At 57.2% G+C, this 27,481-nt stretch overlaps 1 protein-coding gene across 1 annotated transcript; it reads right to left on the bottom strand.

The window, feature by feature from the left end:
* Positions 1–12,079: 12,079 nt before the first annotated feature.
* DHCR7 (7-dehydrocholesterol reductase) lies at positions 12,080–26,062 on the bottom strand. The gene is made up of 9 exons (XM_025915618.2): positions 25,961–26,062; positions 25,615–25,744; positions 22,762–22,865; positions 21,979–22,201; positions 20,524–20,614; positions 19,490–19,703; positions 17,304–17,508; positions 16,389–16,520; positions 12,080–13,332 (listed from the first exon to the last, which is right to left on the bottom strand). Exons 3-9 carry the CDS (start codon positions 22,857–22,859, stop codon positions 12,868–12,870), a joined length of 1,428 nt encoding a protein of 475 aa, XP_025771403.2. The 5' UTR covers positions 22,860–22,865; positions 25,615–25,744; positions 25,961–26,062; the 3' UTR covers positions 12,080–12,867.
* Positions 26,063–27,481: the final 1,419 nt, after the last annotated feature.

Raw genomic sequence — 27,481 nt, 5'->3', positions numbered from 1 at the left:
AGTTGGCTGAGCATCTGACTCTTGGTTTCGGCTCAGGTCATGACCTCAGGGTTCGACAGTTCACAAGGTCGAGCCCCGAGTCAGGCTTAATGCTGACAGTGCGGAGCCTGCTTGGGATTCTCTCTCTCTCTGCCACTCCCCCCTCTCAAAAATAAAGACACAAACTTTTTTAAAAGAGCATTTTGTCCTATTCTCACCCCCCCCCCAGCCTCTTGGGAAGCAGCAGTTGCCTGGAGGCTTTGTTTCCTTGACTTCAGCTGCCCTCGGCGAGATGTGGGGCTGGCTCAGCGTCACCCGACAAAACGCCGCGGACCCTGGGGAGCCCTGACTCATCCGAGGTGTCACAGGAGCTACCTGGTGGCTGTGGAGAATGAAGTCGAACCTTCCCCGGACCCTTCCGGAATAAACGGAGCATTTACACAAGGCGTACAGGATGTTTGGAGTGCGTTCACGGTACGCAATCAGTCAGAATACAACCGGGCCCTCCTCCATATTTGAGTAACAAACTCCGGGTGAAATCGCCCACGTGTCTCGGTTTGTCCAGCTTTTCCCGGTTTTCGCGTTGAAAGAACCGTGTCCCCGGAAACTCGGTCCTGGGCAAACCGGAACAGCGGGCCCCCCTGTTTCCCGAGAAAGCCGCGAGGGTGCAGGCGATACAGGGGGCAGTCCCGGCAGTGAGCACGGACCGATGCTGTGCGGGTCCTGGGGGCAAAGAGCCGAAGGGTGGGCTCCGGGGCTCGGGGGCCCGAGGTTAGTGGGCCGACAGGTACCCAGACAGTCCCCAGCCGGTGTCGGGGAGTGAGCGGGGTTCCGGCCACACCGGGGCCCTGGCACCTCTGAGCCGGCCAGTGCGTGGCCATCGGCCGGATCAAGGACGCCCCCGGGGGTCTTCTGCTTTAGGCCCCCGCGGTTCCCCCTGCCCCGCCCCGTCTGGATCATCACGGCTGCCCGATGTCACGTCTCCCATCCGAACCTCGAAGCCCGGCTCCCACGCGAGGTGCGGTTCATCCGTCATCCACTCCCCTACAGAAAACCACGCCGCAAACCCTGCGGTCATGAATAGAGATGGCCCGGGTCCACGCTTCCTCCTTACGTTCGTTCGCGGACGTTTCGGACACAGCTACCTGTTTTAGTGAGTAACTAATAACCCGCTGCCCAGTGTGAGGCAGCAGGCCCCGCCCAAACCCCCCCGCGCACCTGTCCCCACCGAGCCTGCTCCCCGGGGCGCCCATCGCCCTGAAGGGGGTTGACAATTCTCCTACTTCCCTCTACTGGTCACCACACCTGGATTAGTCCCTAAAGACGACACTGTGCTTCCCTGCTTTTGGCTTTTACATGTGTGGAATAGTCTCCCTGGACGTTTCTTCTGTGGCTCCGTCTTTGGTCATTCCTGCATGGATGCACATGGCCGTGGTTCGCGTTCCGCACTGCGTACTATTCCCTATTCCTCTGTACGTGCATTTGAGCCAGGGGGTGTGTTTGAACAGCAACAGTCCCGTCATCTGGAGGAGTCGTGAGGCGTGCAGGCTGGGGCCGGAGCTGAATTCGAGGGAGACCCAGGTGAGGCTCAGCCCCGCATGTGCCCTCTCCCAGGATGCACCTTCTCCCCCAAACAGAAGTTGGTCAGTTATTTAAATAATGTGGCCCCAAGAGTCATCACCTTGCTCCCCTAGGATGTCATGCTTCTTGGTCTAGAAATGAGGGCATCCCACTGCCATTTAAAATGAAGCAGTTAGGGGCACCCGGGGGGCTCAGTCGGTTGAGCATCCGACTTCGGTTCAGGTCATGATCTCACGGTTTGTGGGTTTGAGCCCCGCGTCGGGTTCTGCGCTGACAGCTCGGAGCCTGGAGCCCGCTTCGGATTCTGTGTCTCCCTCTCTCGCTGCTCCTCCCCCCCCCAAAATAAATAAACCTTAAAAAATTATTAATAGAATAAAACGAAGCATTTATTTGGTGAATGCTGCACGTCAGCACCGCAAGCCTCCAAGGACCACCGTGTCAGCAGAAGGCTTCTGGCTCAGTCTCTCCCACCCACGATCTCAGGTCCTGCACCCTGGTGTGCGCACAGCACAACCTGGGATGGGGCCCACCCTTGAGACTCTAGAATTTACTCTGCGGCTCCTCATGCCAAGCTGCTTCCTTTCCCGGGTGCCCGGGGTGTCCCCTGCTGGCCGTTCCCCAGATCACAATTCTCACGGAGCTGGCTCCCAAATCCGAGAGCCAGAAAGGTAATGGTGTCACGTGCTTTTCCTTCTGAAGCCAAGTCGGTATTTTCAAGCCTTTCAATTTAGCCCCTAATACAATACATAGTAACTTGACCGCATTTCTTAAAATAGGTTTTAAGCACCGTGGTAAAATACATTTGTACTAAACTAAACTATCTGCTTCTGGGTCCCGCAGGAACACAGATGTGGTCTCCGTCCTGTTGAAGTGATGAGTCCGTGGAGTGCAGGGCTCCGCACGCTTTGGCCCACGGGCCAAATCTGGCCCGCTCTCTGTTTGAGTAAATAAAGTTTTATTAGGACACAGCCATGCCCGGTGGTTTACATACTGTCTGTGGCTGCTTTCTCACTGCCACAGCAGAGTCGAGTAGTTGACAGGGACCCCATGACCCACGAAGCGCAAAGTATTTCCCACCGCCGTTGACTGAAAAAGTTTGCCTGCTCCTGGACGAGCGGGGTCGACAGAGAAGCCTCTGCCAACAGGCCGTCCTTGGTCACCTGGGTGGCACGGTTGGCTGAGCGTCCACCTCCTGATTCTGGCTCCGGTCACGATCCCAGGGTCATGGAGTTGAGCCCCGCATCAGGCTCCGCACTGAGTGAAGCCTGCTTAGGAGTCTCTCCCTCTCTCCCTCTGCACCCCTCCTCTGCTCTCTCTCTGTCTCAAATGAAAAATTTTTTTTAAAAAAGCTTCCTGTGTGGATTTCACTGCCCATTGATCCACGCGCTCAAAAAGTTGTTGCAGACCTACTATGTGCAGGCCGTTATTTCCAGCCCAAAAAGACTCCCGGTATTTTCAAGTTCAGAAAAAGACCCACAGAGACTTCCGGTCCCAGATGATTTTAGAATTGCACGCAGCCGCAGCAGTGATTCGGTTCCATCCCACCCAGAAAGAAGTCTTTTTTAAAAGCTGGAGGAAGAAGGCAAAAGGAAGCATCCAGAGAAAACACAAAACTGCTCATTGGTAAATGGGAGAAACAAACCCCCAAAGTGCACGCAGCCTAGGGTTCTTCAGAGCCCTGGGGCTTTGGAGAAGCTTCCTCCTTCTCACCTTCGTGTTCCCTGGGAAGAGACGAGGTGTCTGCGGGGCCTGGTGCCTACTCAGCAGTTTCTGGTGGTACCCAGTGACATTTTCTCTATTCAAAAACGAGGAAGAGTCTGGGGAGCCTGGGTGGCTCGGCGCATCAGTCGGTTGAGCGTCCGACTTCGGCTCAGGTCATGATCTCTCCATTCCGGAGTTCGAGCCCCACATCAGGCTCTGTGCTGACGGCTCGGAGCCTGGAGCCTGCTTCGGATTCTGAGTCTCCCTCTCTCTCTGCCCTTCCCCTATTCATTCTCTGTTTCTCTCTCTCTCTTAAAAATAAACATTAAAAAAAAAATTTTTTTTTTTTAATTTTTTTTTTTCAACGTTTATTTATTTGTGGGACAGAGAGAGACAGAGCATGAACGGGGGAAGGGCAGAGAGAGAGGGAGACACAGAATCGGAAACAGGCTCCAGGCTCCGAGCCATCAGCCCAGAGCCCGACGCGGGGCTCGAACTCACGGACCGCGAGATCGTGACCTGGCTGAAGTCGGACGCTTAACCGACCGCGCCACCCAGGCGCCACAAAAAAAAAATTTTTTTTAAAAGAAGAGTCCCGCAGACCTTAACTGAGCCGTGAAAGCATCTCGGTGAACGCAGAGCTGCTGGAACGAAACGCGGTGAGAAGCCACCTGCCACACCGGCACCCTACCAGCCTCCCTGGCCCCGTTCACCCGGGAAGGTGCGTTCCGTCGACGGCAACCCTGCTACAACACGCCCGTTTTGCAGACACAAAAGCAGCCCTCGGGGGAGCTACCCACCTGCCTCAGGGACGCCGGTGTGAGGGCTGTTCTGGCAGCCTGGGCCATCACGACGCAGCACAATGGCACTGTGCTGTGATGCAGGGGTGGCCTTGGGGCCCTGCACCGACCCGGACAGCAGCCCCGGCCGGAGATGGCCCCGCATGCTGCCTTCAGCTGTTACGTTCGCCGTCGTGCTTTTCGTGGGCCCTGTCCTGGTTCAGTCGCTCTGGAGCCTGGGGCCTCCGCGGAGCTGTCCTGCGGCAGGGACCCCAGCCCCCAGCCTGACCTGCGGAGGCCGCCGTCTAGGATGGAGAACGGTGGGAGCTGGTCGGAGGGCATGACTGCCGGACAGAGCTGCGCTCGGCCCCCGGCAGGGAAAGGTGTCGCTCTGGAGGAGGGCCCGGCGTCCTGGCCCGGACGAGGCAAGGCGGGAAGAGGCCGCGGGCCCCCTCTGTGGGCACCTTGCTGGAAAGGACGGTGCGCGCCCGGAGCAGAGGGGAGCGGGCATGGCCCAGCGTGGGGCTGGCACACACACCCCGTCGTGGCGGGTAGGGCTGAACAAACAGGCGATTGGCTTTCTGGAACCCGTGCTGACTCAGGGGCACGGTGACGCTGCTTCTGCCGGTCGGCAGGCGGCCGCAGGCGCCACGGGGGGCGGTCAGCTTAACGGCCTTGCTTCTGTGCGTCGAGGGTCCCGCTGCATGTCTGCAAACACCCCGGATCAGCCACCCGGATGCCAGCCCCCATCACCGGCACCCAGAACCCGACTGGAGGAGTCCCCTTTCCCTCCAGGTCGCCGCTCTGAGCGCTGCGGGCTTGGAAACAGAATTCCACGTACAGAAAGAGATAAAAGGTTACGAACAAGCTCCTGAGAGCAGAGAGGACTCACGGCTCGGCGGTTAAGCTCAAGGGTCCTGACGCGGGAGGCGCGCTCTCAGCTCTCGAGGGGCCTGGAGAAAACGACGCAGACTTTGGAGCTGGGTTTCCTCCCACAGGGGAGGCAGGAACGGCGAAACCCTGGGGTCCGGGTGAGGACTGCGTGAGTCACCACGTGGAAAGGACTTGGAGGGCGTTTGCCCCGTGGCTAGGGGCAGGAAGGGTGCGCGGGCTCTGGGCCACCCTTCTGTCCATCTGCACAGGGGCACTCTGTCCCTGCTGCCAGTTCCCTGTGCCCCCAGGGGGTCTCCACAGAAAGCACCCGCAGCAGCTGCCGGCCCCCTGCCCGGCTTTTCTCCAGGGGCTCTTCCCGCAATGGTGAGACATGCAAAGTGCCAGGATGGTGACATTAACACAGCCCACACGTCTCGCCCAGATTCCTCGTGTGTGTGTGTGTGTGTGTGTGTGATTCCACGTGACTGTGTTGTAGCAAGACCTCATGTGTCCACCCCCGCGGTGCAGTTCCAGAACATTCCATCACAAGCGTGCTGCCCTTCAGAACCACCCCACCCCACCCCTGACTCCTGGTCACCACGACCTGGGGCTATGGTTCCATCATTTTATGACAAGAACCGCATAGCACATAACTCTGGGATCTGTTTCCTCCCTCTGTGGAATTCTCTAGAGATCCCTCCAGGTTGTGTGTATCGACAGTCACTCCTTTTTATCGCTGAGCTGTATTCCGCACGGCCAAGTCGGTTCGGCCGCCATGACAACATACCACGGGCTGAGGGCTTGAGCAACACGACTTATCCTCACCCCCTGAAGGCTGAAGTCCAGGGTGAAGGCACTGGCTGGCTCGGGGCCTGTTCCCCGGTGTGCAGAAGGGTGCCTGCTCTCTGTGTCCTCACAAAGCAAAGACAGACCTCGTGTCTCTTCCTCTTCCTATGAGGACACTAATTCCGTCACGGGGCCCTATCTCCATGACCTCATCTGACCCGAATTACCTCCCAAAGGCCCCATCTCCAAATACCATCCCATTGATGATGGGCTAGGGTTTCAACATATGGATGGGGGGGGTGGGGTGGGGAGGGACACAGACACTCAGACCACAGCGCTTCAGTATGGACGCACCAGCTAGTTTGACCGTTGGCCGTGGAAAGACTTCTCAGCGATTTCTGATTTATTTCAGAGTCATTTCTCTGGGATAAATACCCAAAAGTACAACTGCTGGGCATATTGCCTATATTTAAAAATTAATAATGGAAGCAAAGTGCAATTGCAGAAAACAAACAGGGTGCCCCCACGCGTCCTGCCTTTAGGAGGGGCTGGCGGGGGCAGGACACTGCGGCACCGCCCCCCCCACCCCCCCACCCCCCCCCCACCCCCGCTCCCGTCCAGCCGACCCTCCCCAGGAGCCTCTTTCCTAAGAATTGTCACGAAGATCTTTCCCCTTGATTTATGTCTCAGGATTTGCAGTGTTTCTCCTCACTGTGCAGTCACCTCTCCGGGCCTCCGTGGTCAGATTGCGAGAGGCAGGCGGGGGTACCTCCAAGGCTCGGCCACCTCTCACTGTGCCTCCCACACTCTTACTGCGCCGGCCACTGGCTGGTCCCTACGCCGTTTCTTTATCTCTAGCTCATCAAGCGACATGCCTTCAGGACTACCTAGCTCCTGCAGAAGCCAGACAGGAGCTATAAGCACTGGTGAGCCCCCGGACCCCAACTCGAAGGTGCTCGGAGGGCAGGGTGACAAGGCCCATGCCTCGTCGTGGAACTCTGCCACCAGCCAGGTCCCCCACTTTGGCAGGTGTCTCCTCCCCACGGGCCCGCAAGAGTCCTGCCACTCGCATCCTGCGTAGCCCCCGCCCTCCCTCCCTGACTTTTGTAACAAGAGGTTCACCCTCCCCAAGCTTGTGCTCCGGGCTGTGGTGGGGGAGGGGCAGACAAAGTAAGCCAGTGATTGATACTCTGTGCCCGGAGTGCAGGTTCCGTGAAGAAAAATAAGGCAGGGGCCCGGGATGAGCGTGTCAGGAAGGCCTCACTGCGAAGGGGACATTCGGGAAAGTCTCGAGGCCCTTACGGGAGCCACACGATGTCTGGGGAGGGGGCTCCAGGCGGAGGGAACAGCCCATGCACAGGTCTGTAAGTTGCAGACCACTGGGGACCCTGGAGGACATTGCTGAGTCAATGCAGGCCCTTCAAACGACCTTGGCTTTTATTCTGCGTGGCGGTGACGTGCTCTGACTCGTGTTTAACAGGACCAGTCCGGCTCTGGGGCTAAGAACAGACCAGGCGGCCAGGCAAGAGGCAGGCAGGCCAGCCCTGGGGTGGCCACGGCACCACTCCAGCTGAGGGCGGGCGGAGGCTGGGGCTGGGGTCCCGTGGGGTGGCGGGAGGTGGTCCCGTGGGGTGGCCGGAGGTGGTCAGACCCTGGAGGCAGTTTGCAGGGGTGGCCTGTAGGACTGGCCTCTGACTGGATGGCGGGGAGAGAAGGGAGTCAGGGACGATTCCATGTTTGGGTCTTGGAAACTACCAGGGCAGACTTACCACCCCTGAGGGCACATTCTGGGAGAGACATCAGGAGCTGCCGATGAGTGGAGCTTGAGACGCCTTTTAGACACCCAAGTGAGGTGTGGAGGGTGTATCTGGACGTGTGCACGGGGCTCAGGCAACAGGCATCAGAGAGGGACCTTTAGAGGTCTCAGTGTTTGGGAGGTATGTAAAGTCTTGAGACAAGTGAGGTTACCTGGCTACCTGCCTGTCACCAAGAGCCCTTCTGAAGGATCCCTGTTCATCCAGGTGGCCATACTGACGACCCTCTGCAAACCCCCCACCCCACCCACATTCTGAGGTGACGGAAGCTGTCTGCCGTCTGCAGGGTCCTTCCTCTCTGGTGACTCTCGAGAGGAGGGACGCCAAGTTTCTGGAAGCCACGCCGGTCCACACCCATCCCACCCCTGTCCCCCAGTCACTGTGGTCTTCCCAAGCAACACCCAGGGCATGCTTTGCAAACACTCCCTCATAGATTTGAAGATCGGCGTTCGGTAAGGGGCAGGGGGGTTCTGTGCGGTGAAAGCAATCTGCCCTTCCCTAGAAAAGCAATACGCACAGCAGACTCACGCCTTAATACTGAACGGGGTATTCTACTCCACATCCAGAGACTCTGACTGCATCGTGGCCTGACCTTTTTTCTCCTCTCCTGACCTAACTGGCAAACAACACTCACTTTCAACAGAAACCCTCCTGCAGACAAGAAAGGTACGAGCCCATGCCTGGGCCCCCGTCCCTCCCGGAGTGGCTCTGTCCCGTGCACAGCAGCACGGAAACCCAGCCCCGACGGCTGCCGGAAGCACATCTCCAGGGCAGACCCCACCTCCTCCCTTGCCCGGATTCCCTCTTCTCTCTGGCCTGCTCAGGACAGAAGGTCTACAAACAGCTCAGATCTGCCCCAGTCACAGGCAGCATTCCTAATCTGTAATGCAACCCTACAGAGGAGTTACCGAAAAATAACATTTAATAAAAACACAGGAAAACAGATGATCAAATCAACCCACCACCCCACCACACAGCTCTCAGGAGTCTTAACATGTGGGTGCATACATGTCTTTCCTGCAAGCATCTCATGTAAAACTTGATTATAATCACGCTTGTAATTTCCAGACTGAACGGGAAGGCAGTGGAGGAGGGAGACCCTGAGCTCACCTCCCCCCCCACCCCCACCCCCGCCACCGCCTTGGACACACCAAGGTTGCAGCTACCCATAGAGCAACTCTCTCCTTGCAGAACAGCTCAGCCACAGCTAAACATGTGCAGAAAAAGCCACATCACGAAGGGTAGTGGGGCAGAGACGCAGGCTGGTTGGGAACAAAACCCCCAGGGCAGGGACCCATCTGTGGGTGGGGAGGGTGGATACCTCAGCTTCCAGGTTCTTCCTGGGGAGCCAGGGGTTCAAGCCCCACCTCCAGTACCCCTCCAGGGATCTGCACTGGAAAGATGAGCCCCCATAATGTCTGGCTTTCAAAAGCAGCCGGACTTGACTCTGGGAGAGCCGGAGGGCTACAGAAATGTAAGACCCTAGCTTCACAGGGCCAGCGTGCAACGTCGCTCAGTCCAAGACCCAGCACAGAGGCGGGGGCCATTCACGAAGGACATTTATTGACCAATTTTAGGACATGTTCTGGAGGGGCGGGGATCTGCAGGAACTTTCTCCAGGAACGGAAGCTCTGGTGGGCTACCATTTTCCTTGTCCTCTTTCAGCACCACTGGCCTGACGCTGGTGGGTGCCAATTCTGACACTCTCCATCTATCTCGCTAGCGCCGCTCACCCTGCCCCTGCATCCCCTGCACACAGGTCCCTCCAACCTGCTCACCCCAGCAGGCACCCCTCCAAAGTGGCTCCCGCCCCTTCTTAACCGGTGGCCAGTTAAGACCGGTGACCCCCCCACAGCAACTGCTGCCCTGCCACTGCCCGGACCAGCGCGCCTCCAAAGCCCTCCCGCCCCGGGAGGAGGGGGCAGCCCCGCCCACCAACCCACCTGCAAAATCGCGGCCGGTCCCGCCCACCAGCTTGACCGCGAGGTCGTGACCGGCCCCGCCCACCCTCGCAGGCGCACTTGCAAAGTCGCGGCCGGCCCCGCCCACCAGCCCATCAGCCCACCAGCAAATCGAGGCCGGCCCCCCCCACCGGCGCACTAGCAAAGTCGAGGCTGGCTCCGCCCACCAGCCCACCAGCAAAGTCGAGGCCGGCCCCGCCCACCGGCGCCCGAGCAAAGTCGAGGCCGGCCCCGCCCACCGGCGCGCCTGCAGCAAATGGAGCCCAGTCACCACCCAAGGATACCCCTGGAACACCTGCTTCTGGTGACCAGGGGGGACTGCGCTTCTGAGACCCACAGGACGCCCTCCGCAGCAGGCCACCTTCCAGCCCAGGAGATGTGGCTGAACTACAGAGACACGCACAGCGAGGCGGACACAACGAGGCGACGTGGGGATTACATTCCACACTGAAACACAAGACAACTCACTCAATTAACCTCTCGAGCTGACTTAAAGGGGCAAGGGGCGTGCGTATAAGCCTCCGTGCACACATGCTGAAACTGCCTTCCAGAAAGGCTGCATTGTCAGTGCGCAGTGCTGGCCTCCTCCCAACCTGAGCAGAGTCCGGCTGGGGTGGGGGTGGGGGGGTTGATGAAACTTGCCAGTGGGACCAAGAAGACCAAGTGTGGCACGGTGTTAACTGTTATTCCTCCAATCACTGGAAACACCGACCGGCTTCTCGGATCTTCGTGGCTCGTTTGCAGTTTGTATTTCCTGCCACTCATGAGCTCAGTTTTGTCTCGTGCCCGGCTGCAGAATCGGAGGCAGAGAGGCTGGAGGGACCGGGCCGCAGGCCTGGGGACGCTGGAAGACGCGCAGGGACCCTCCCGGAGGGACTCCAGAGGAGCGGGGCCCCGCCACCTATGCCTTGATTTTAGTCTCGTTAAGACTCCGTTCTGAACTCTGACCTCCAGACCCATGAGAAAATAAACGTGTGTCGTTTTCAGCCACCAAGCTGGAGGCCACTGCAGGATTGGAAACAAACATCGCTGCGTTTGAGCGTGGCCTCTGCCTCTCGTTGGTTGGGTCACTGGGGATTGGCCGCTTCAAACCCTGAGCTGCTCTTAGCACCGTCAGCCCGCCAGCCCCGGGGGGCAGAGGCCCGTGCTCACAGGGACCAGAAGGCAGGCAGCTGTTAACATTTCACGGCACACCGCGGGGGCCAATACGGCGGGTTCCAGGATAAGGCCCCTGTCTTCCAAGGCCCAGTGGGGAGGAGGATGTGCCACGTTTAAGCTCCTCGTGGGCAGCGGCCCCTCTGGATGTGGCCGCACAGGTTCCGGCGGCCGCCCTGTCCTGGGGGCTGCTGACGCCCGGCGAGGCCCAAGGGAGGCAGACTGACCCTTTTCCAGAGCGGGGCCCCCTCCCACCTCGCCACCGGCCACGAGCCTTCACCATCCCTTCTGTGCTGGCCCCCCTGGGGCCCGGGCCAGCCCACCTGGCCGTGGGGGTCCAGCAGCCCCTCTCCCAGGGAGGAGGCAGAAGGCAGGCCGTGTTCCCAGAGGCTTCGCCCCTCCTGAGAACTTCCTGTGTCTCGTAACACAGTGGCCCCGGTGGTCCAGCCTCACGGCTCACAGAGGAGGGGCCAGGCTCACCCTGCCCTTGCCTGGAGAAGCTGGGCCTCTTTTGCATGACGCAGCGGCAAGAAGGGTCACGGCCCAGCCTCGCAATTGCTGAGCACACAGAACACGGATCAGCACAGCCCAGCTCGGGAGAGCTACCACGAACGAGACTGGGCTAGCAGGCAGGGGCAGATCCAAGACTTGGACCCACAACTCTTCTGCAAACAGCCTGAGAAGCCCTCTCGAAGCAAGGCGTGGAAATAGTAATTGCCTACTTCTCAAATGGGAAGCCAAGGCACAGAGAGGGTAAGTCGCCTGATCTAGGTCACACAGCCGCTCCACGCCGGACACAGGGTCAGAGCTCACAACCAGCACACTCTAGCCTCTTTGAAATGAATCCACTCCATGTGAGAGGAAGAGGAGGGTCCACTCTACTCAGGGCCATCCAGGACACTGGTTCCCCAGGCTGGCCAGTATTCAAGCCACACATGTGGCTTGTGATAAACAGGACACCTGGGCCTCCCCGCAGCCCAGGGGCTGGCATGAACGGGCGGCAGGGGTGGGGGGTGGTGAGCAGCAAGGTGGAAAACCACCCTCCGAGCCGGCCTGGGTGGGGCCCGAGCTCTCATCTCTCACGGGTCTCGGGCTGTCGGGGAAGCCACCAGCCTGTTCAGCCTGTTCCTAATGGAAGCAGGGGAGGCCCCACCCGGCCCTGCCCGCTGCCCTGCTCACACCTCCTTCCCGGCTGGTTTCTCCAGGCAGGAGGCAAGCCTGGTGCCTGCTTCCCGGCACCTCTGTTCACTCCCGTGGGCAGGCAGCCACGCTGGGATTTCTTCCTTTGGCTGGCGGTGGGGGGGGAGGCTGGCGCCAGTCCCCTAAATACCCACCGTGAGTGCCCACAGCCCTGAAGCAGTGCCCAAGCAGCTCATCACCCCTCTACGTACCGGAAACGGAGCCCTCACGTCTGGTCAGGCCCAATCGGGAGACAGAAACCACGCAGAAGTTTGGACAGGGCAAGTTTAATATAAAGAATTACCAAGTCAACAAAGGCAGTAATGTTTAAAGAGTTTTCAAGAAAACCCTAGGGTCAAGGGCAAGTGCCCAGGGTAAAAAAATTCACCTGGAAGACATCCCCCTCTTCAAGGCTGGGATTCAGATCTTGCTGGAGAAGGCCCCCTGGATGGTACACAGGTTCTCTGGGTCGCCTGAGCCGATGTGTGCAGTGGCCAGGCACGCAGGCAGAGCCCTTGCAGAGGGCCGGCAGGCCGAGGCTGGCGGCCGGATGCTCAGAGGGCCGGACACGGGAGCCACGGCCGGTGCCGGGACCTCGGCATGCTCTGGGCGTGCGCCTTGGCTGTCCCCCCACTGCACCCCCCAAGCCGTGAGAGACCAGGGAATGAAACGGAATCACCGAGACTAGAAACAGAAGCCCCTTCTTGGTGCAGCGCGCCTCCAACTGATTCAGAGAGACTAAGTGGTGGGGAGCCGAAGATGTCCGGGCAGCACAGGAGCTCGGGCTGACGACACGGAGAACAGACGTCGTCATCGCGGGCTGCCCGAGGTGAGCGGGGGCCCCCACCTGCCCGCGGAACACGCGTGGGAAACGCTGGTCACTTCCGCCGGTGGGCGCAGGCCCTAGAAACCCCCAGGGCTCGCCAAGGGACAAGGGGAGGGGACGCCCCAAGCGACGGGCTCTTTCCATTTGGCAAACGAGGAGTCGCAAGCTCCTGGGGGGAGGCGGGAGGCAGCCCCAGCAGGCCGGGCTCGGGGCCCCTCCCACGGGGCGGGGCTTCAGAAGATACCGGGCAGCAGGCGGTGAGGCACGGCGGCGGTGTAACGCGCCCAGTCGCCGCCGTACTTGCTGGCACAGCGGTGCTCGTCCCGGAGGCAGCGGTGGGTCAGCAGGACGGTCATGTAGACGATGTAGAAGTAGGGCAGCAGGTGGCCCCCGCCGCAGGCCAGGCAGTAGGCCAGGCTGCCCATCAGGTCGCCCGTGTAGTTGAGGTGGCGGGCCACGCCCCAGAAGCCCGACACCAGGAGCTTGCTGTGGTGCCTGCGTCCGTCGGCCGACGTGTAGGAGCACTCGATCACCCTGGGCTTCCTGCCCCAGATCAGGCAGCGGCCGTCCGTGCGGCGGAACAGGTCCTTTTGATGGTTGGCCATCCGGAAGATGTAGTAGCCTAGCAGCCCCAGCAGCAGGACGCCTGCGGCGTGGGGGGTGGACAGCTGCACCGGGTGATAGACCAGGTACAGGCCCTGCGGGGCGAGAGGGAGCCGCACGGCCTGGGTTCGCATCCCCCGACTAGCCGCCCCGCCATCCCACACGCCGGCTTCCTCTTCCGTGAGTAAAAGCACCTGCCTCGATGCATGGCAAACGGATCCGCGTACCTACCTGCCTTCCCACCTGTCCGCATACCTACACACACACGCGCGCACACACGCACACGCACATCATATGTAGCCTAAGCGTAACATACAAGTATCATCTGAATGTAATTTTATGACGGTCCACTGGATGCCACCTTGGCGAGGCCACGGTGCCCAGATAGATGCTGGGAAGGTATTATTTTTTAGATAAAATAAAACTTAAACTGGTAGACTTTTGAGTAAAGCAGCTTGTTCTCTACCCTATAGGTGGGCCTCATCCAATCAGTTGAAGGCTTAAAGAAAAAAAAAAAAAAAGGCCAACCTCCCGCCAGAACAAAACTAGATTCCGCCAATAGACGGCCTTCAGACTCCAGCCGACTCTAACATGCTTGGACCGCCAACCTGCTGGCCGCCCTGAAGATTTCGGACTTGCTGGGCCCCATGATCACATGAGTTAGTTACTGCTTCTCTCCTGTGTGTGAATATGTGTATATATGTGCGAATATATACACACATACGTATACAGGCATACATTCAGTTGTATGTATACACATAGATGTGCATAAACACCCCATTGGTTCTGGGTGTGGAGAGAATTCTAACGCAGCTGTGATGTGATATGACACATGATGTGATTGATATATGATGTGATATATGTGATATGATGTGATGTGATACATATACGATGTGATATATGAAATGATACACATACAACATACAAAGAGAGGCCGAAACAAGGCCTGGTTCACAGTGAGAGACACAGATGTGTGATCACACACACTCATGATCTATGCACGTTTGTACATGTACACGTTTGATCTGTTATCGTTCTGTTCACAGAATCAGGGAGCCCGGGAACGTGCGAGCAGCCAGGTGGAGACACGGGTCCTGGGCAGACGGCGAGGGGCACTCAAGGGAGGACCTGGAGTTATAGACGGCACGGGGACAGGGCACCCGGAACCCCAGCCCAGCTCTGCTGCGACTCCCCTGCTTCCCCGGGGGCCCCTGGTTCCGGATGCTGCACAGAGAGGATCAGCCAGTTCACGTCACTGGGCCTCGCACGACCGGCTGTAAGCACAGAACCCCTTGCCCGTGTGGGCCCAGCGCAGGTCACCGAGCCTTCCCACGTTGGTTCCTGCCACTCTCGCGCAACCTGCCCAGGCAGCCACCCTGCTCGCTGCTGGCTAAGCGAGAGCCCTGACCATTACCCTCTCTCTGACCCCAGACGTCCTCACTCACAGCATGAGCAGGTGGCACCCGGCCAGGGTGTCCAAACTGCCGCAGCCAGCGCAGCAGAGCCAGGGCTCTCGCGGGAGCTGGGAGGGCGTGGGAGCCTGATGCGAGGCCCGCCCCCCGCCCCCCCCCCCCCCGGCTGCCCCCAAGGCAGCTCTGCGTGGTGTGCCGGGCGGGCGGATGGGGGTCAGCGACCGAGCAGCCCGGCCACACCGCCAAGCGCCGCTCCGGTGCCCCCGCGCGGCCTCACCTGGCCCCGACACGGCGCTGCCCTCCTTTTCCAGGGATGTCTGGGGCCATTCAAGGCCACCTCCCCCGCCGGTCTGAACCCCGGTCCCTGCGGCTCTCCAGGCCAGTGCTTCCACACCTTGATTCTGCGATGCAGGCCAGGCCTCTCCTGAGGACTCCAGACTGCTGTTCCTTGGCACAGGGTCTCCCCCTCAGAGCCCTGGCCCGACGTCCTCCTGAATTCTCCGTGCAGTGAGACGGCACGTGCCAGCCCACCCATCTGGAACGTCCTCACCCGCCAGCCTCGCCGTCCTGCTCTCAACCAGGCCGTGGTTATCTCCGGATGCGTTTGCCAACTGCCAGTGGCAGGCCGGGGGCTCCTCCTGGGCCCTCCCTCAGGAGCCGATGACCCCACTTCTCTCCAGCACCCCTTCCCTGCACCGGGCTGCCTGCTGCCTGGCCTCTCCCACCAGCCGTGAGCCCGAAGGAGGCAGGGCCCACACACGTCTCCTTTGCTCCCACGTCCCCATCACATGCCTGGTGCCACAAAGACCCTCGTGAAGTATTTAAGGAACAAAAAAAGGTAAGAAATCCTCTTTTCCTTTAAGCATTAAGATTTGAATACGTGTGAATATGAACACCACCCCCCATCACCCAGTTCAGCCAAATTATTCCTTTTTACCGAAAGTCTACACCCTGTCATCTTTCTTAAGTGTCATGGGCTGACCCGTGTCTCCCCCCAAATCCCTATGTTGGAGCCCTGACCCCCAGGACCCCAGAATGTGAACCTATCTGGAGAGTGGGTCTATTAAGAGTAAGCAAGGTGGCACGGGGTCACCAGGGTGGGCCCTGAACCCGTGTGACTGGGGTCCTTGTAAGAAGAGGGGATCAGGGGCGCCTGGATGGCTCAGTCGGTTAAGCATCCGACTTCAGCTCAGGTCATGAACTCACGGTTCATGGGTTCGAGCCCCGCATCGGGCTCTGTGCTGACAGCCTGGAGCCTGCTTTGGATTCTGTGTCTCCCTCTCTCTGCCCCTCCCCCCCTCAACGCTCTGTCCCTCTCTCAAAAATAAATAAATATTAAAAAGAAAGAGAAGAGGTGATGAGGACCCAGACACGCGCAGAGGACGACCCCGTGAGGGCACAGGGAGAGGACGGCTGTCCACGCACTAGGAGAGAGGCCTCAGGGGAACCCAGCCCTGCCCACGCCTGGACCTCGGGCTCCGGCCTCCGGGACGGGGACGGTGGCTGTCTGTTGTCCACGCCTGTCTATGGTATCTGTCCCGGGGCCCAAGCTCACTAATGCACCAAGCCTCCTTCTTCCTGGAAACGGGGCAGCCTCCCGTCTCCAGCCTCGACTGTCCCCCACTTGTGCAAGAGGGGATCTCAGCACGTGCTTGGCTGTGTCTGCCGAGGGCCACCCTGGGCATGCCTGGGGACCAGACAGCTGCAAGCCCCGCCAGGCCGGCCACCCCGCTCCTCACCTGCAGCGTGTAGAGGTACGGCAGCCAGACGCAGTCCCCCCAGCCCAAGTACCACCCAAAGTGGTCGTGGCAGATGTCAATGGTTTTCAGGTACCAGGCTTCGTTCCAGAAGAAGTCCAGCACGTAGATGGCCTACAAAACAGGACCCGTCACGTGCCGGCCACGGCCACCAAGGGGCCCCAGGGAAAACCACGCCCGCGTAGATGAGGAGATGGCACGCAGGGTGTCGCCGAGCTCCTCAGTGACATGCTCCACGGGGCTGGGACGTGGGGGGCCCGGGAGGCCAGCGAGGGAGCCCTTAGCCTGAGAGAGCCTGCCGTCTAAGCGGATGAGGGCCCACAGTGACCGAGAGGGACACCCAGCAGTGCCCCGGCCGGTGATGCCCAGGCTGTGGCGCTCGGAGAGCAGGTCGCGCACCGTGGAGGCGCTGGGGACAGCCCACGGGGAAGGTGCCCCACACACCAGGGCCCACGCCGGCATGGAAGTCCTCCGCCCGGCCGCCCCTGCAGCCGGCACGGCCAGGTGGCCAGCGGCCTCGTACACAGGTGGGGAAAAGGTGAGAATGAACCCCTCACACCCCGCCTGAGACCCACGGGGACCACATGGGGAAGACGCTTCAGAGGCCACAAACCGTGAACGTGGCCAGGACCACGACACCCTTGAGCTGTTAACAGGCGTCTCCCGGAAAGAGGCCCCAAGCCCAGTGAGGCCGCAGGGCCAGCGCGGCGCCCGGCAGACAATGAGGGACCTTTCGCTGCGTGCTCGCTAGCCCGCTCCCCAGAGACGCACGGGCAGGGGCCCGACTCCCTTCTAAGAGCAGTGGAGTGAGGTTCTTCAAGACGCATCTGGCTTTCAGGATTTCCCGGGGCCCAGCAAGCCTTGGAGCTCCCTCCCCCTTGGCCGCAGACAGGCTACCTGCAGGACGTTGACCAGGACCATGGCGTTGGTCACTTGGCCGTAGAGCTCCCGCTGCTTGGCTGCAAAGGACAGGTTGATGAGGGTCCAGGCAACGATCCCAGGGCGTCCGTTGAAAAACAGCTTGAAGTCGAACCACTTCCCGATTCGGGGGTTAAACTCAATGCCCATCATGTAGTCGTAAAAGAAATTGCCCGTGAATTTGCTTGAAAAAGAAACAGCAGATACGTTTCGCTAAGGAGCCCGTCTCGCGACAAGGGGCCCGTGTGTGCACGTGGACGAGGGTATCGAGCCTGGCCCTTGCGTCAGCTCAGGGATGCGGGCAGCCGGAGGACGCACACCGGTCCCTCTCGCTTCCCAAGGCCTCCCTGCTCTCCCTTAGCACTCGGCTACGGCCCGGCAGAGCCACCCCGAGACCTGGCACCTGAGGTGCTCACTGCGTCCCACGAAAGCGCACACTTTCTGCTTAAGTCTTCCCTCAACCAGCTGGGCTTCTCCCCACCCTCCCCCAGGCCCCCTTGAGGCCTGGCGTGGCTGAGCTGCATAACTGGCTTGACTTCACGAAGATTTCGTTGCATAGCCAAGCATGTAGTTTGCGGTGACTCCCGGTGCCCGGGTCCCCACGGGCAAGTGAAATTATAAATCCCGCCAGGTAGAGGGTGAGCAAGGGTGGCGAGTCCAGAGCAAGGTGCCTGGCTTGGGGGCCCACCACTAACCCTTGCTGGACATTCGTTGCCCCGGTTCCTCCCCCACAGCCCTCCCCAGGGGTGACCAGAGAATCAGCCAAGATGACTGATATGGAGACCCTCCTCGCGAATAACTTGCAGACACATAGGGGTTTCTGTGTTAATGGCAAAAACATTTTCACGTCCACGTGCCTCAGTTATGTTAAGTAAAAAAAGCAAAATATACTAAGTCTACAACAGGTGATTGATCATAAAGCAGCAAAGACGATTAGCATGAGCCACAGAAGATCAGCCTCATTACCTAATTACCACACAGACCACAAAGCACCGTCATCCAGAGACATTTCCCAAGAGCAAGAGTTAAAGGAAACACATTTTCTTTTCATTTGGGCCCCTAAATGTATTTGGGACTAAAATGTAGGCACCCAAGCATAAGAATCTTGTTTGTGACTGCTTACACCCATCTACAGGAGGAACCCAACCAACATCTGTTGTTGGAGGGAGGGATGGATGGAGGGATTGAAGGAGCCAGGGATGAAGGATAGGGGTGAACAGGTGGATGAACAAGTGGGATGAATGGAATAGATGGATTGAATGGTTAGATGGGTAGGTAGGTAGATAGATGGATTGACGGGTGGATGCATTAGATGGGTGGGTGGGTAGGTGGGTTAGATGGATGGGTGGATGGATGATGGTGGATGGATGGGTGAGTGGATAGATGGAAGGATGGGTAGATGGATGGATAGGTGGGTGGATGGATGATGGTGGATGATGGTGGAGGGATGGGTGGGTGGATAGAGGATGGATGGGTGGGTAGGTGGGTGGATGGGTGGATGGATGGAGGATGGTGGATGGATGGGTGGGTGGATGGATTAGATGGATGGGTGGATGGATGATGGTGGATGGATGGGTAGATGGATGGGTGGGTGGATGAATGCTGGTGGATGGGTGGGTGGATGGGTTGGATGAGTGGCTGGGTAGGTGGGTGAATGGGTGGATGGGTGGATGGATGGATGATGGTAGGTGGATGGGTGGGTGGATGGATGGATAAAGAGCTAGGTGAAGAGAAGGCTGGCTGTGGGGAGCACAACCCAAGACTTCCATGAGAAGGCAACAACCAGTAGGGCTCTCCCTGGGAAGTGCTACACTGAAGCCACCGAGATGACCACACTCCTCACTAAGATTGTTTCAGGCCACACTCATGTTCCCAAATGGAAGCAACGGGCTGACTTCCCTGCTCCCGTGACAGCCCTACGGGTGACGACTCGGCCAAAGATGGACTTGGCCACCTTCAACTGCATGCTTCCTAAGGCGGAGGAAGGCCCCCAGACACATAGAAAGGATGTTCCCCAGAATCAAGTGGGGATTCCATCAGGCTCCCCCTTCAAGGATTCTCGATCCTCAGGGCTTCACGGCTCCTATCCCAAGGTCACAGAGAAAGGTTAGGGGTGGAAGCATCCACATCCCACGTTAGGCTTGACCAGCCACCGAAGAACGTACCAGTCTTTGGCATTGGTGGGGAAGAAGTAGCCCTTGATCATTGCGAAGGTGGAAACCGCGTAGCCGAGGATGTTGGCGCACCACAGCAGCGGTATCCAGTTGTCGAAGATGATGGTGGGGGAGAACAGCGACAGGAAGTGCGAGTTTGCAAACCAGAGAAGGTGCGTGATGAGCCACGCCTGCAGGCCGTTGATTTCATACTTGTTAGTAACCCCTGCAGAGCGACGATTTAAAAATCAAAGTGTTTCCGCTTCAAAACGGGCGGCCAGCCCAGGCCCTACTTGCTTTCTGGGCCTCGGCTGCTGCTCGGGGACCCGTCTGGGACACCCAGGCCAAGGCCCGGAAGCCGGTCAGCTTCCCCTACAGCTCGGGGCCCCGGGTCAAAATGCCAGCAGCACACATCACGCTGTTAGTCTGGGGATTAACTGCTCCTGCTTTCGGGGTCCTTGGACGAGGGAACGGGCAGACTCACCCTTTGGTTCTGATTCTCCCTAGTGAGCTCCGGCTGGGGGGCCAGTGGGTGGGTAGGTGGGTGAACGGGTGGATGGATGGATGCAGTTCGCTAGGGAGTGAGGATGCCCCTAACATACTTGTCAGCAAGCACCACAGCCTCCCCGCGGCCCTGGGGGCTGTCTGCAGGCAGGGACAGGGGTGGCGTCCCCCCCTGCAGGGCTCTGGGTGACCTGAACAGGAGCCACCCCTCCTGGACGCCGCTGGTGGCTGCGGTGTTCTCGGTGGGGAGATGCTCCAGGATCCCAGCTGTGACAACGGGCCGTGGGGCCGGGGACCACTCAGCCCTCTGTTCACCGAAGGGCCTGATGTTCCAACTCACGGCCGGGTCAGTCCCAGGCTGCCCTGAGACGACTGGGGCCCGGGGCCGCGGCAGTGGCCGAGCAAAATTCACACTCATTTTGTCACTTTGTCACACTTTCAAGTGTGAGCACACCTGGGGACGGGAGCCGCCTGGGAGAGGGCAGGCCCCATGAGACAAAGAGGCAGGGAGAGGAGAAGGGAGGCCCGCGGGCTCAGGTTACCTGCGGGGGTCACGGCGCCCTCTTGAACGCCTCCCACGTAGCCGGGCAGGAACTTATGGCAGAAGTCAGGCAGCGCCGAGTACAAAAGCACCTGCGGTGGGGATTTTAAGCTGCTTGACCCATGGCCTGGGGGTTCTGCTCGACCCTTGCTTTCGTTAACCGATGCGACCCGTGGCAGAAATCCAGGTTACAGTCGGGTACTCCTTCCGGAAGTGTGTGGCTCTGGAGCCCTGGCGGCAGGCAGGCCGGCCGGGGGCTCTGAAGGGGGAGGAGCCCCGAGCAGGAAGTTCATTACTGGCCCAAAGCAGCAATGCAGTCTCCCTGCAGGAGAGCCCACGAGCCCTTCCCACTCACGTTTCTGGAGCCATTTAAAAATTTGCAAGAATTCCCGGCCGTACAAGTCGCCCTCGTGACACGTTTTCGGTGTCATTTAGCGCATTTACACAGTGAGCAAGCACCACCACCCGGACACATTCACCACCCCCATTAGCAGTCGCTCCCCAACCCCTCCCGCTGCCCCCCCAACAACCATTAACCCACTTTCTGTCTCTACGGACTTTCGCACCCTGGTGTTTCACATAAATGGAATCACGGCGCCCTGGGGCCTTCCGTAACTGGCTCCTTTCACTCAGCGAATGTTCTCAAGGTCCATCCACGCTGTAGCACAGGTGAGTGCTTCCTTCGGATGGCTGCGTAACGTTTGTTTTAGCCGCTAGGCCTCTGATATCTCTACTTTTAGGCTTCTGTGATTCCTGCTGCCCTTTCTCATCTTTTCACCCAACGGGACCAAGAGACCAGAAATGAGAGGGGCTCTAACGCCCACAAGCTGGCACCCTGAGGAGACACCGCGACGAACGGCTGGAGCTTTCCTCTAGGACAGGAAACCCGGGGTGTGGAGGGAGCCTTCTCCCGACACCTTTTCCCTGGATTCAGATGATAAACAGCTCTCCCTGTTCACCAGGTCCTCTGTGCAAACAGCTCCTTCCTGGTGAACTTCTGGTCTCAAAGGCCAGTGGGGTCACAACGGAGTCGAGGACGTCCATGGCCAGGACCGTGTGGCCACCTGCTGGGAACACAGGCCTTGGCTTTGCCGAGTGGGGTCTCTCGTAACCGAGAGCGTACCTCTGGGGGCCAGAATGCTCCTTCTCAGGGGCTACTGGTAAGATACGCTTCCCGTCGTGCATGGGGCTTCCCCGGGCCAGCCCTGCCTCACTCCCTCCCACAGGGTCTCGCTCCCTACTTCTCGGCATGTCCCTGCAGGGCTGCACACGCCCCTGAACTACGGGGAGGCTCCCACTGAAGGTGCGTCAGACACCGTGATGCCCTGCCGGGTCCCGGGAAGGAGAACGCCAACCCGAGCCCAGATCCCATTTCCAGGACCAACGGCCAGGCCTCTCCCGGCCGGAGGGATGCCGCACGCCCGCCGTGCCCCAGCCACCCTCCAGGGAGGCTGACCTGGAACGTGACCCACAAGGCGTAGAGCTGGGCCGCTTCCTTCGTCACGGCCGGCGTCTTGGCCCAGATGTCTGCGAGATGAGCGCGCCCGGTGGCGAGGTCCACCACGGGGGCAGTGAGGGAGCAGCCATACTGGTCACATGCCATGATGAAGTAGTATACGATGAAAGGGGCCAAAAGCAGCAGAAAGAGGACGCTGGCCAGCGAAAACCAGTCCACCTCCCTGCAACAGCAGATGGCAGGCGGTCACGCGGGGGCCCCCCCTGGCCGCGTGGCCTCCTCGACAACGCACCGCACGTGCGGACGGGTCCCGTTGTTTCCAACAGCCGTTCGCTCTCGGTGCAAAGGGCTCCCCATTGCCTGCAGGAACCGCTCAATGTGTGTGCTTCACTGCCAGCTCCGGGGAGGCTGACAGATCTGAGGACATCCACAGGAAGCCCGGAGCCCGGAATACGAACGCTGGGAGGCCTTTCGCGACCCACAAGGCCAGAGGCTCTCCGGTTCCGGGCCGCGGGGGCCACTCACCCACTCCCGAGTCCCCACGCCCTCCGATCCAAGGAGGATACAGACAACAGGATACTGCGCCACCAGAGCCAGCCCATTTTAGCCAGCTTTTCATTCCTTCTCCAATCCCTTACTTTACAAAACGGGCGACGGCTTATCTCTCGTTAGTCTTAATGATAAAACTCGTGTTTTTGATCGGTCCATAAGATCCCAAGGGTGGGCCACCTCTCACTAAGATCTCACTCCATTTTCTAGTTGGGAAGACTGTCAAGGCCTTACCAGGCACGGCCCCACTGCCCCTGAGTGGCAGCCCCACCGTTGGCAAAGCTGTCCCGACTCTTGGTTTGGGGAGCGTCGGGCTGGGACTTTGCAGCCATTGGGCCCTGAGGAAAGAAGACACATCCTACTCAGGTCGGAGATAATGGTGGCTGGGAGAGAACAGCCACCATTATCTCCCACATCTGCCCCTGCTCGGAACTTCTGCAGGACTGGCTCTTCTACTAGCCTACTCGCTACCTTGTTCTAGATGGCAGGTTCCAGGCAGGGAAGAGATTGTAGACTGCACTTCAGTCTCTCTCTCCTGGAATCTGCAATAACCTCCCACCTGGCCCTCCTACTTCTCTCGCTCATCTTGATTAATTCTCCAGGTTGCGGCAGAACGCCCTCTTACCGCATGAACCGGGTGGGTCAGCCATGGCTCAGAGGCCTCTTGCAATCCGCTCCTGCCTGCTGTCCCCCCCACCCCTCTCTCCTCATACCTTCCAATCCAGGCACACGGGGTCTTTAACGCCCCTTGGATATGGTTCATCTCGTTCATGACACCTGCTGCTTCTGCTTAGAACTTAATTTACAGGTCTCCTCATTCGGGACTTTTGTAAAATGGCCCCTCCTTAGTGTGACTTTTTATATTTCCTGGAGTTAATGGGCGCCCCACTTTTTCCATCTGTGAAGATTTCTATGCGTCTATCGCTAACATTTTTTTGTGAATGCTCTACCACAGCTAATGTACATACCAGCAACTTTTCTACATATTCAAACACAATAAAATTTATCATTTCCATGCCCCCTCTCCCCCATAGACATTCATCTTGAACCAATATACAAGCCAATCAGTGCTTCTACACTGCCTGTAGTCCCCTGCTGAGGCACTCCACCTGCTACTTTATTTTCTCATGTTCTCATTATGTAGAATTCTTTAATTTATTTGAGTGTGTGTCTATTGACTGTCTCCCTCCATTAGAATGTAAGCTCCCCAAGGGCAGGAACCACGTGTCCTATCCACTGCTCTACTACCAAGTCCTAGGACAGTGCATTCAATAAATAATCACTCTAAAAAAAAAGGTGAAAGAACTGAACTTGTCCAAGGGGGAAGCAGTGACATCTACACTTCCAGAATAAGTTCTAACAGTGAAGTTTCATTGGAGGTAAGAAAACATGATTTTAAAGGCTTTTAGAGAAAAGCTCTAAAAGAGGGGCGCCTCTGTGGCTCATTCGGTTGAGCATCTGACTTCCGATTTTGGCTCAGGTCATGAAATCATGGTCATGGGATTGGGCCCCATGTCAGGCTCTGCACTAACCATGGAGCCTGCTTGGGATTCTCTCTCTCCCTCTTTCTCTCTGCCCCTCCCCCTGCCAAATAAATAAACATTTAAAAAAAATCCAGGATTAAGAATCGTATCAGCAACCAGTTGGATTCTAGAAGACAATGATGGAAAACTTTAAAAACTTTGAGGGAAACTTTTTTGCAACCTAGAATTCCGTTTGCAGGTTAATTATTATTCGGAGAAGACACAGGATCCAAGAAAACTACAAAAAGAAAGCCAAGAGAAAGGATGAGGGGATGAGAACTGTGCAGTGCACCAGACAGTAACCAGTCCACCTTGGTGCAAAATGAATGGCTACAGCAGGAGGGAGAATGGAAATGATGAATTTTATTGTGTTAGAGTGTGTAGAAAAATTATGGATATATATGAAGCTCTGTTATAGCATTCAGAAAAAAAATAATGACAGATGCATAAAAACCTGAGTTTTTAAGTGGAAAAAGTGAGGCAATCACGAACTCCAGGAAAAATCAAAAGTCACACAAAGGGGAAAAACAACAACAAACACCATAATTGTAGTACATTAGTTGGCTTAACAGTAAATACTAGCAACTTTGTCATAACAACGTAATATCTGGCTACAGGCTGGTAGATGTTTGGATGCAGAAGGACATGTGAAGTTGGGAGTGACAAAAGCAAATCATTTAAAAATAAGCGGGTAAAAACAGCAACACAGAAGTAACTACAAGAATGAAAAGTATTTGCTTCTAGGAACGAAGACTATGGGATGAAGTAGGGAGCTGTTTATTCTATGCATCAGCCTTTTAACACTAATTTCTTTTCGAAAAATGTCTTTTGGAAAAAGTACTTTAATACAAAGGTACATTCGTTAAAAAAAATTTCAGCAACAAAAAGCATTTTCATTTGCAGTGTGGGAACTGTACCCGTTATCACTTAATTTTCACAGGTTAGTTTATGGAATGTCTGTCTATGATGTACAAGGCAGGGTGAAGAACTCTTTATGGACCTTCCAACTCTACAGCCCCAAAACCGAATACAGAGCCTGGTGCATGGCAGTCACCTTGATTAAACATGGTAGAAAACTGCAAAACAGCCAGAAACCTACAGGCTCGGAACTAAGTGTGGTAGGGGCGTCTGGCTGGCTCAGTCAGTGGGGCATGAGACTCTTGATCTCAGGTTGTGAGTTTAAGCACCACGTTGGGTGTGGATCCTACTTTAAAAAAAAAAAAAAAAAAAGAACTAAGTGTGGAAAGGCCAAACAGAAAACGCTGCTAAAAGAAAAAAGTGTATCTTCTACAGGTTAAAATAAGGCCAAATAAGTATTTTTTGAGATTATAGAATTCATTCACCCAGGAGTCCCCTCAGGCATAAGCAATGAATCCTATAATCAACGTGTAAGTCATATTCTTGGCAAAAGGTATGTGGAAACAGGGGAGAGGGAGGTATTTGGGGTATATTTTATTTTGTTCCTAAGACTCACAGACAGGAGTTGATGAACCAGCTGTCTACTTTTCCAAAGCTAAAAAGTCACTGTCTATGCCCATGAACAACAGTGCTGAGACATGCTTACCTCCAACCTCTTGTGTAGGGATTTCACAACAGAATTGAAGTCTTCCTTCTTGAATGGGCCGCTCTAAAATCTCTAGACTCTTATGATTCACAAGGCCTGCTTGACCCTTCTCAACCCACTGAACAAAGTCCTGCAGGGACACAAAGATGATAAATACATCAGGTTGCTGACATTTCAGGACCGAAGGTAGATCAGGACCCACACAGTATTTATTCAAGGCCTGTTGGAACCAAGCGAGAAGTACAAGGTCAGTGTGCCAAGGTTCAAAAGTGGAAGACAGCCCACACGGGAGGGGAGGAGGAAGGGAGTATTACCACCCAGCTTCTTTGCCTGGTACACACAGTACCTGGCAAATGGTAGGTACTTGATGACAATGGGTGGCACTGAATAGAGATCTCCATGGAAAGCGTCACCTCAGACATGAGCCTTAACAGGCAGCTGCAGACCTGACGGACAGCAATGAACCAAAAGGCATTTCCTTTGAAGACTTATACCAAGCGGCCGCGTATTCCTCTGCAACATTACTAGAAGCTTGCTCATGCGTGCATCAGCCCGAATCAAGCCCCCTAGAGTTAGCACATTCCATTGGTACATTCTAGGAGCCAGTGAGAGCCTAAGAACACAGAGCAGCAGCAAGAGTGACCTGGGCTTGGAGCCTGGCCCTCTGTACACTCGCGGGACCCAGTGACCTTCCTGAGTGTCTGGGGTCATGAATGCCTATGCGCATGAGGTTCTGTTATTAAAGCTGGATGAGGGATGGTTAGTGTCCCACACTAAAGTTGAGCCAGGGAAATGGATGGGGCTTTCCGGCACCCTGGTCAGCTCTCTCAACTGGTTTTTTAGTTCCACGGGCCAAAGCTAAAGGGACATCGGTCCTGAGGGTCTGAGGATGACGCAGTATAAGTGCCTGACCTCAAGCTTCTGACTGCCAAGGCATTTGTGGCAAAGACATCCATCCCAAATAAACATATTGCTGCTGCTTGACCCAGCTACCAGCAAAACGACCAGAGAAGGAACCAGGCCACTCCCACCCTTTCAGAAAGCCCTAGAAGACCAAGATGGCTGACCGCTGAAGGATTCACTTCTTCCCAAGCCCCTATTCCCACTCTTATGTTTTAACTGGCCAATAAAGAGTGACCCATGAAACCTCAGGCCTCCACCCTTGAGCCTAAAGAAGGCAGAGCCCCAGATCTATACACACACACTCTCTCTCTCTCTCTCCCCACCCATGAGCTCACTGTGGCTCTGGGCATTCTGCGTACCCTCCAGGACCTGTGAGTGATAAACCTTGCTCCTCGGAGCTCCCCAGTGCTTGTTGCTAAGGTGGGTCCTGCAATTATAAGGACCCAAAGGATGATCCAGCCATGCTGGTGGGGAGGGGGGACTCGCCACAGTAACATGAGCCCAGGAGGGTGCCTCGGGCATTCCCGCCCACAGCATCACTATCTATGGGCTGAGACCCACACAACAGATGACTTAACAGCTTTTTGGCATCTTGAAGATATAGTAATTTGGGGATGCACTAGACACCAGGACCATGGCAGAGATCCTGGGGGCTGGTGCAGTAAATGCCCGGGGGGTCCCTCGGTCACCATCAAGGCTGTGAGTTCTCAGCAGGACCGGATCCTGCTGCTCGCTTAGAATTCGACTTGTGGCGACACTCGCCAGGCCTGTTTTCCTCATCCACAAAGCAGCTGCCACCCACTTACTCAAGGATATGAGGTCATGGCACCGAGTGCTCAGAGCCCTCCCGGACCCCATAAATTCCTATGAGTAGATGCTGGGTGGACAGGCAGGTCTACCCGGCCTCTGGAAAGAACTGTCTTCGCACCAGGAGAGCAGCTAATCACCCTCTCACAGATTCTGA

This window comes from Puma concolor, chromosome D1, assembly GCF_028749965.1.
Source record: "Puma concolor isolate L17-30 chromosome D1, mPumCon1.1.hap2, whole genome shotgun sequence".
Classification (NCBI taxonomy): domain Eukaryota; kingdom Metazoa; phylum Chordata; class Mammalia; order Carnivora; family Felidae; genus Puma; species Puma concolor.
Note: the sequence above shows the minus strand (reverse complement) of the source record. Positions and strands in the feature narration are given on the sequence as shown.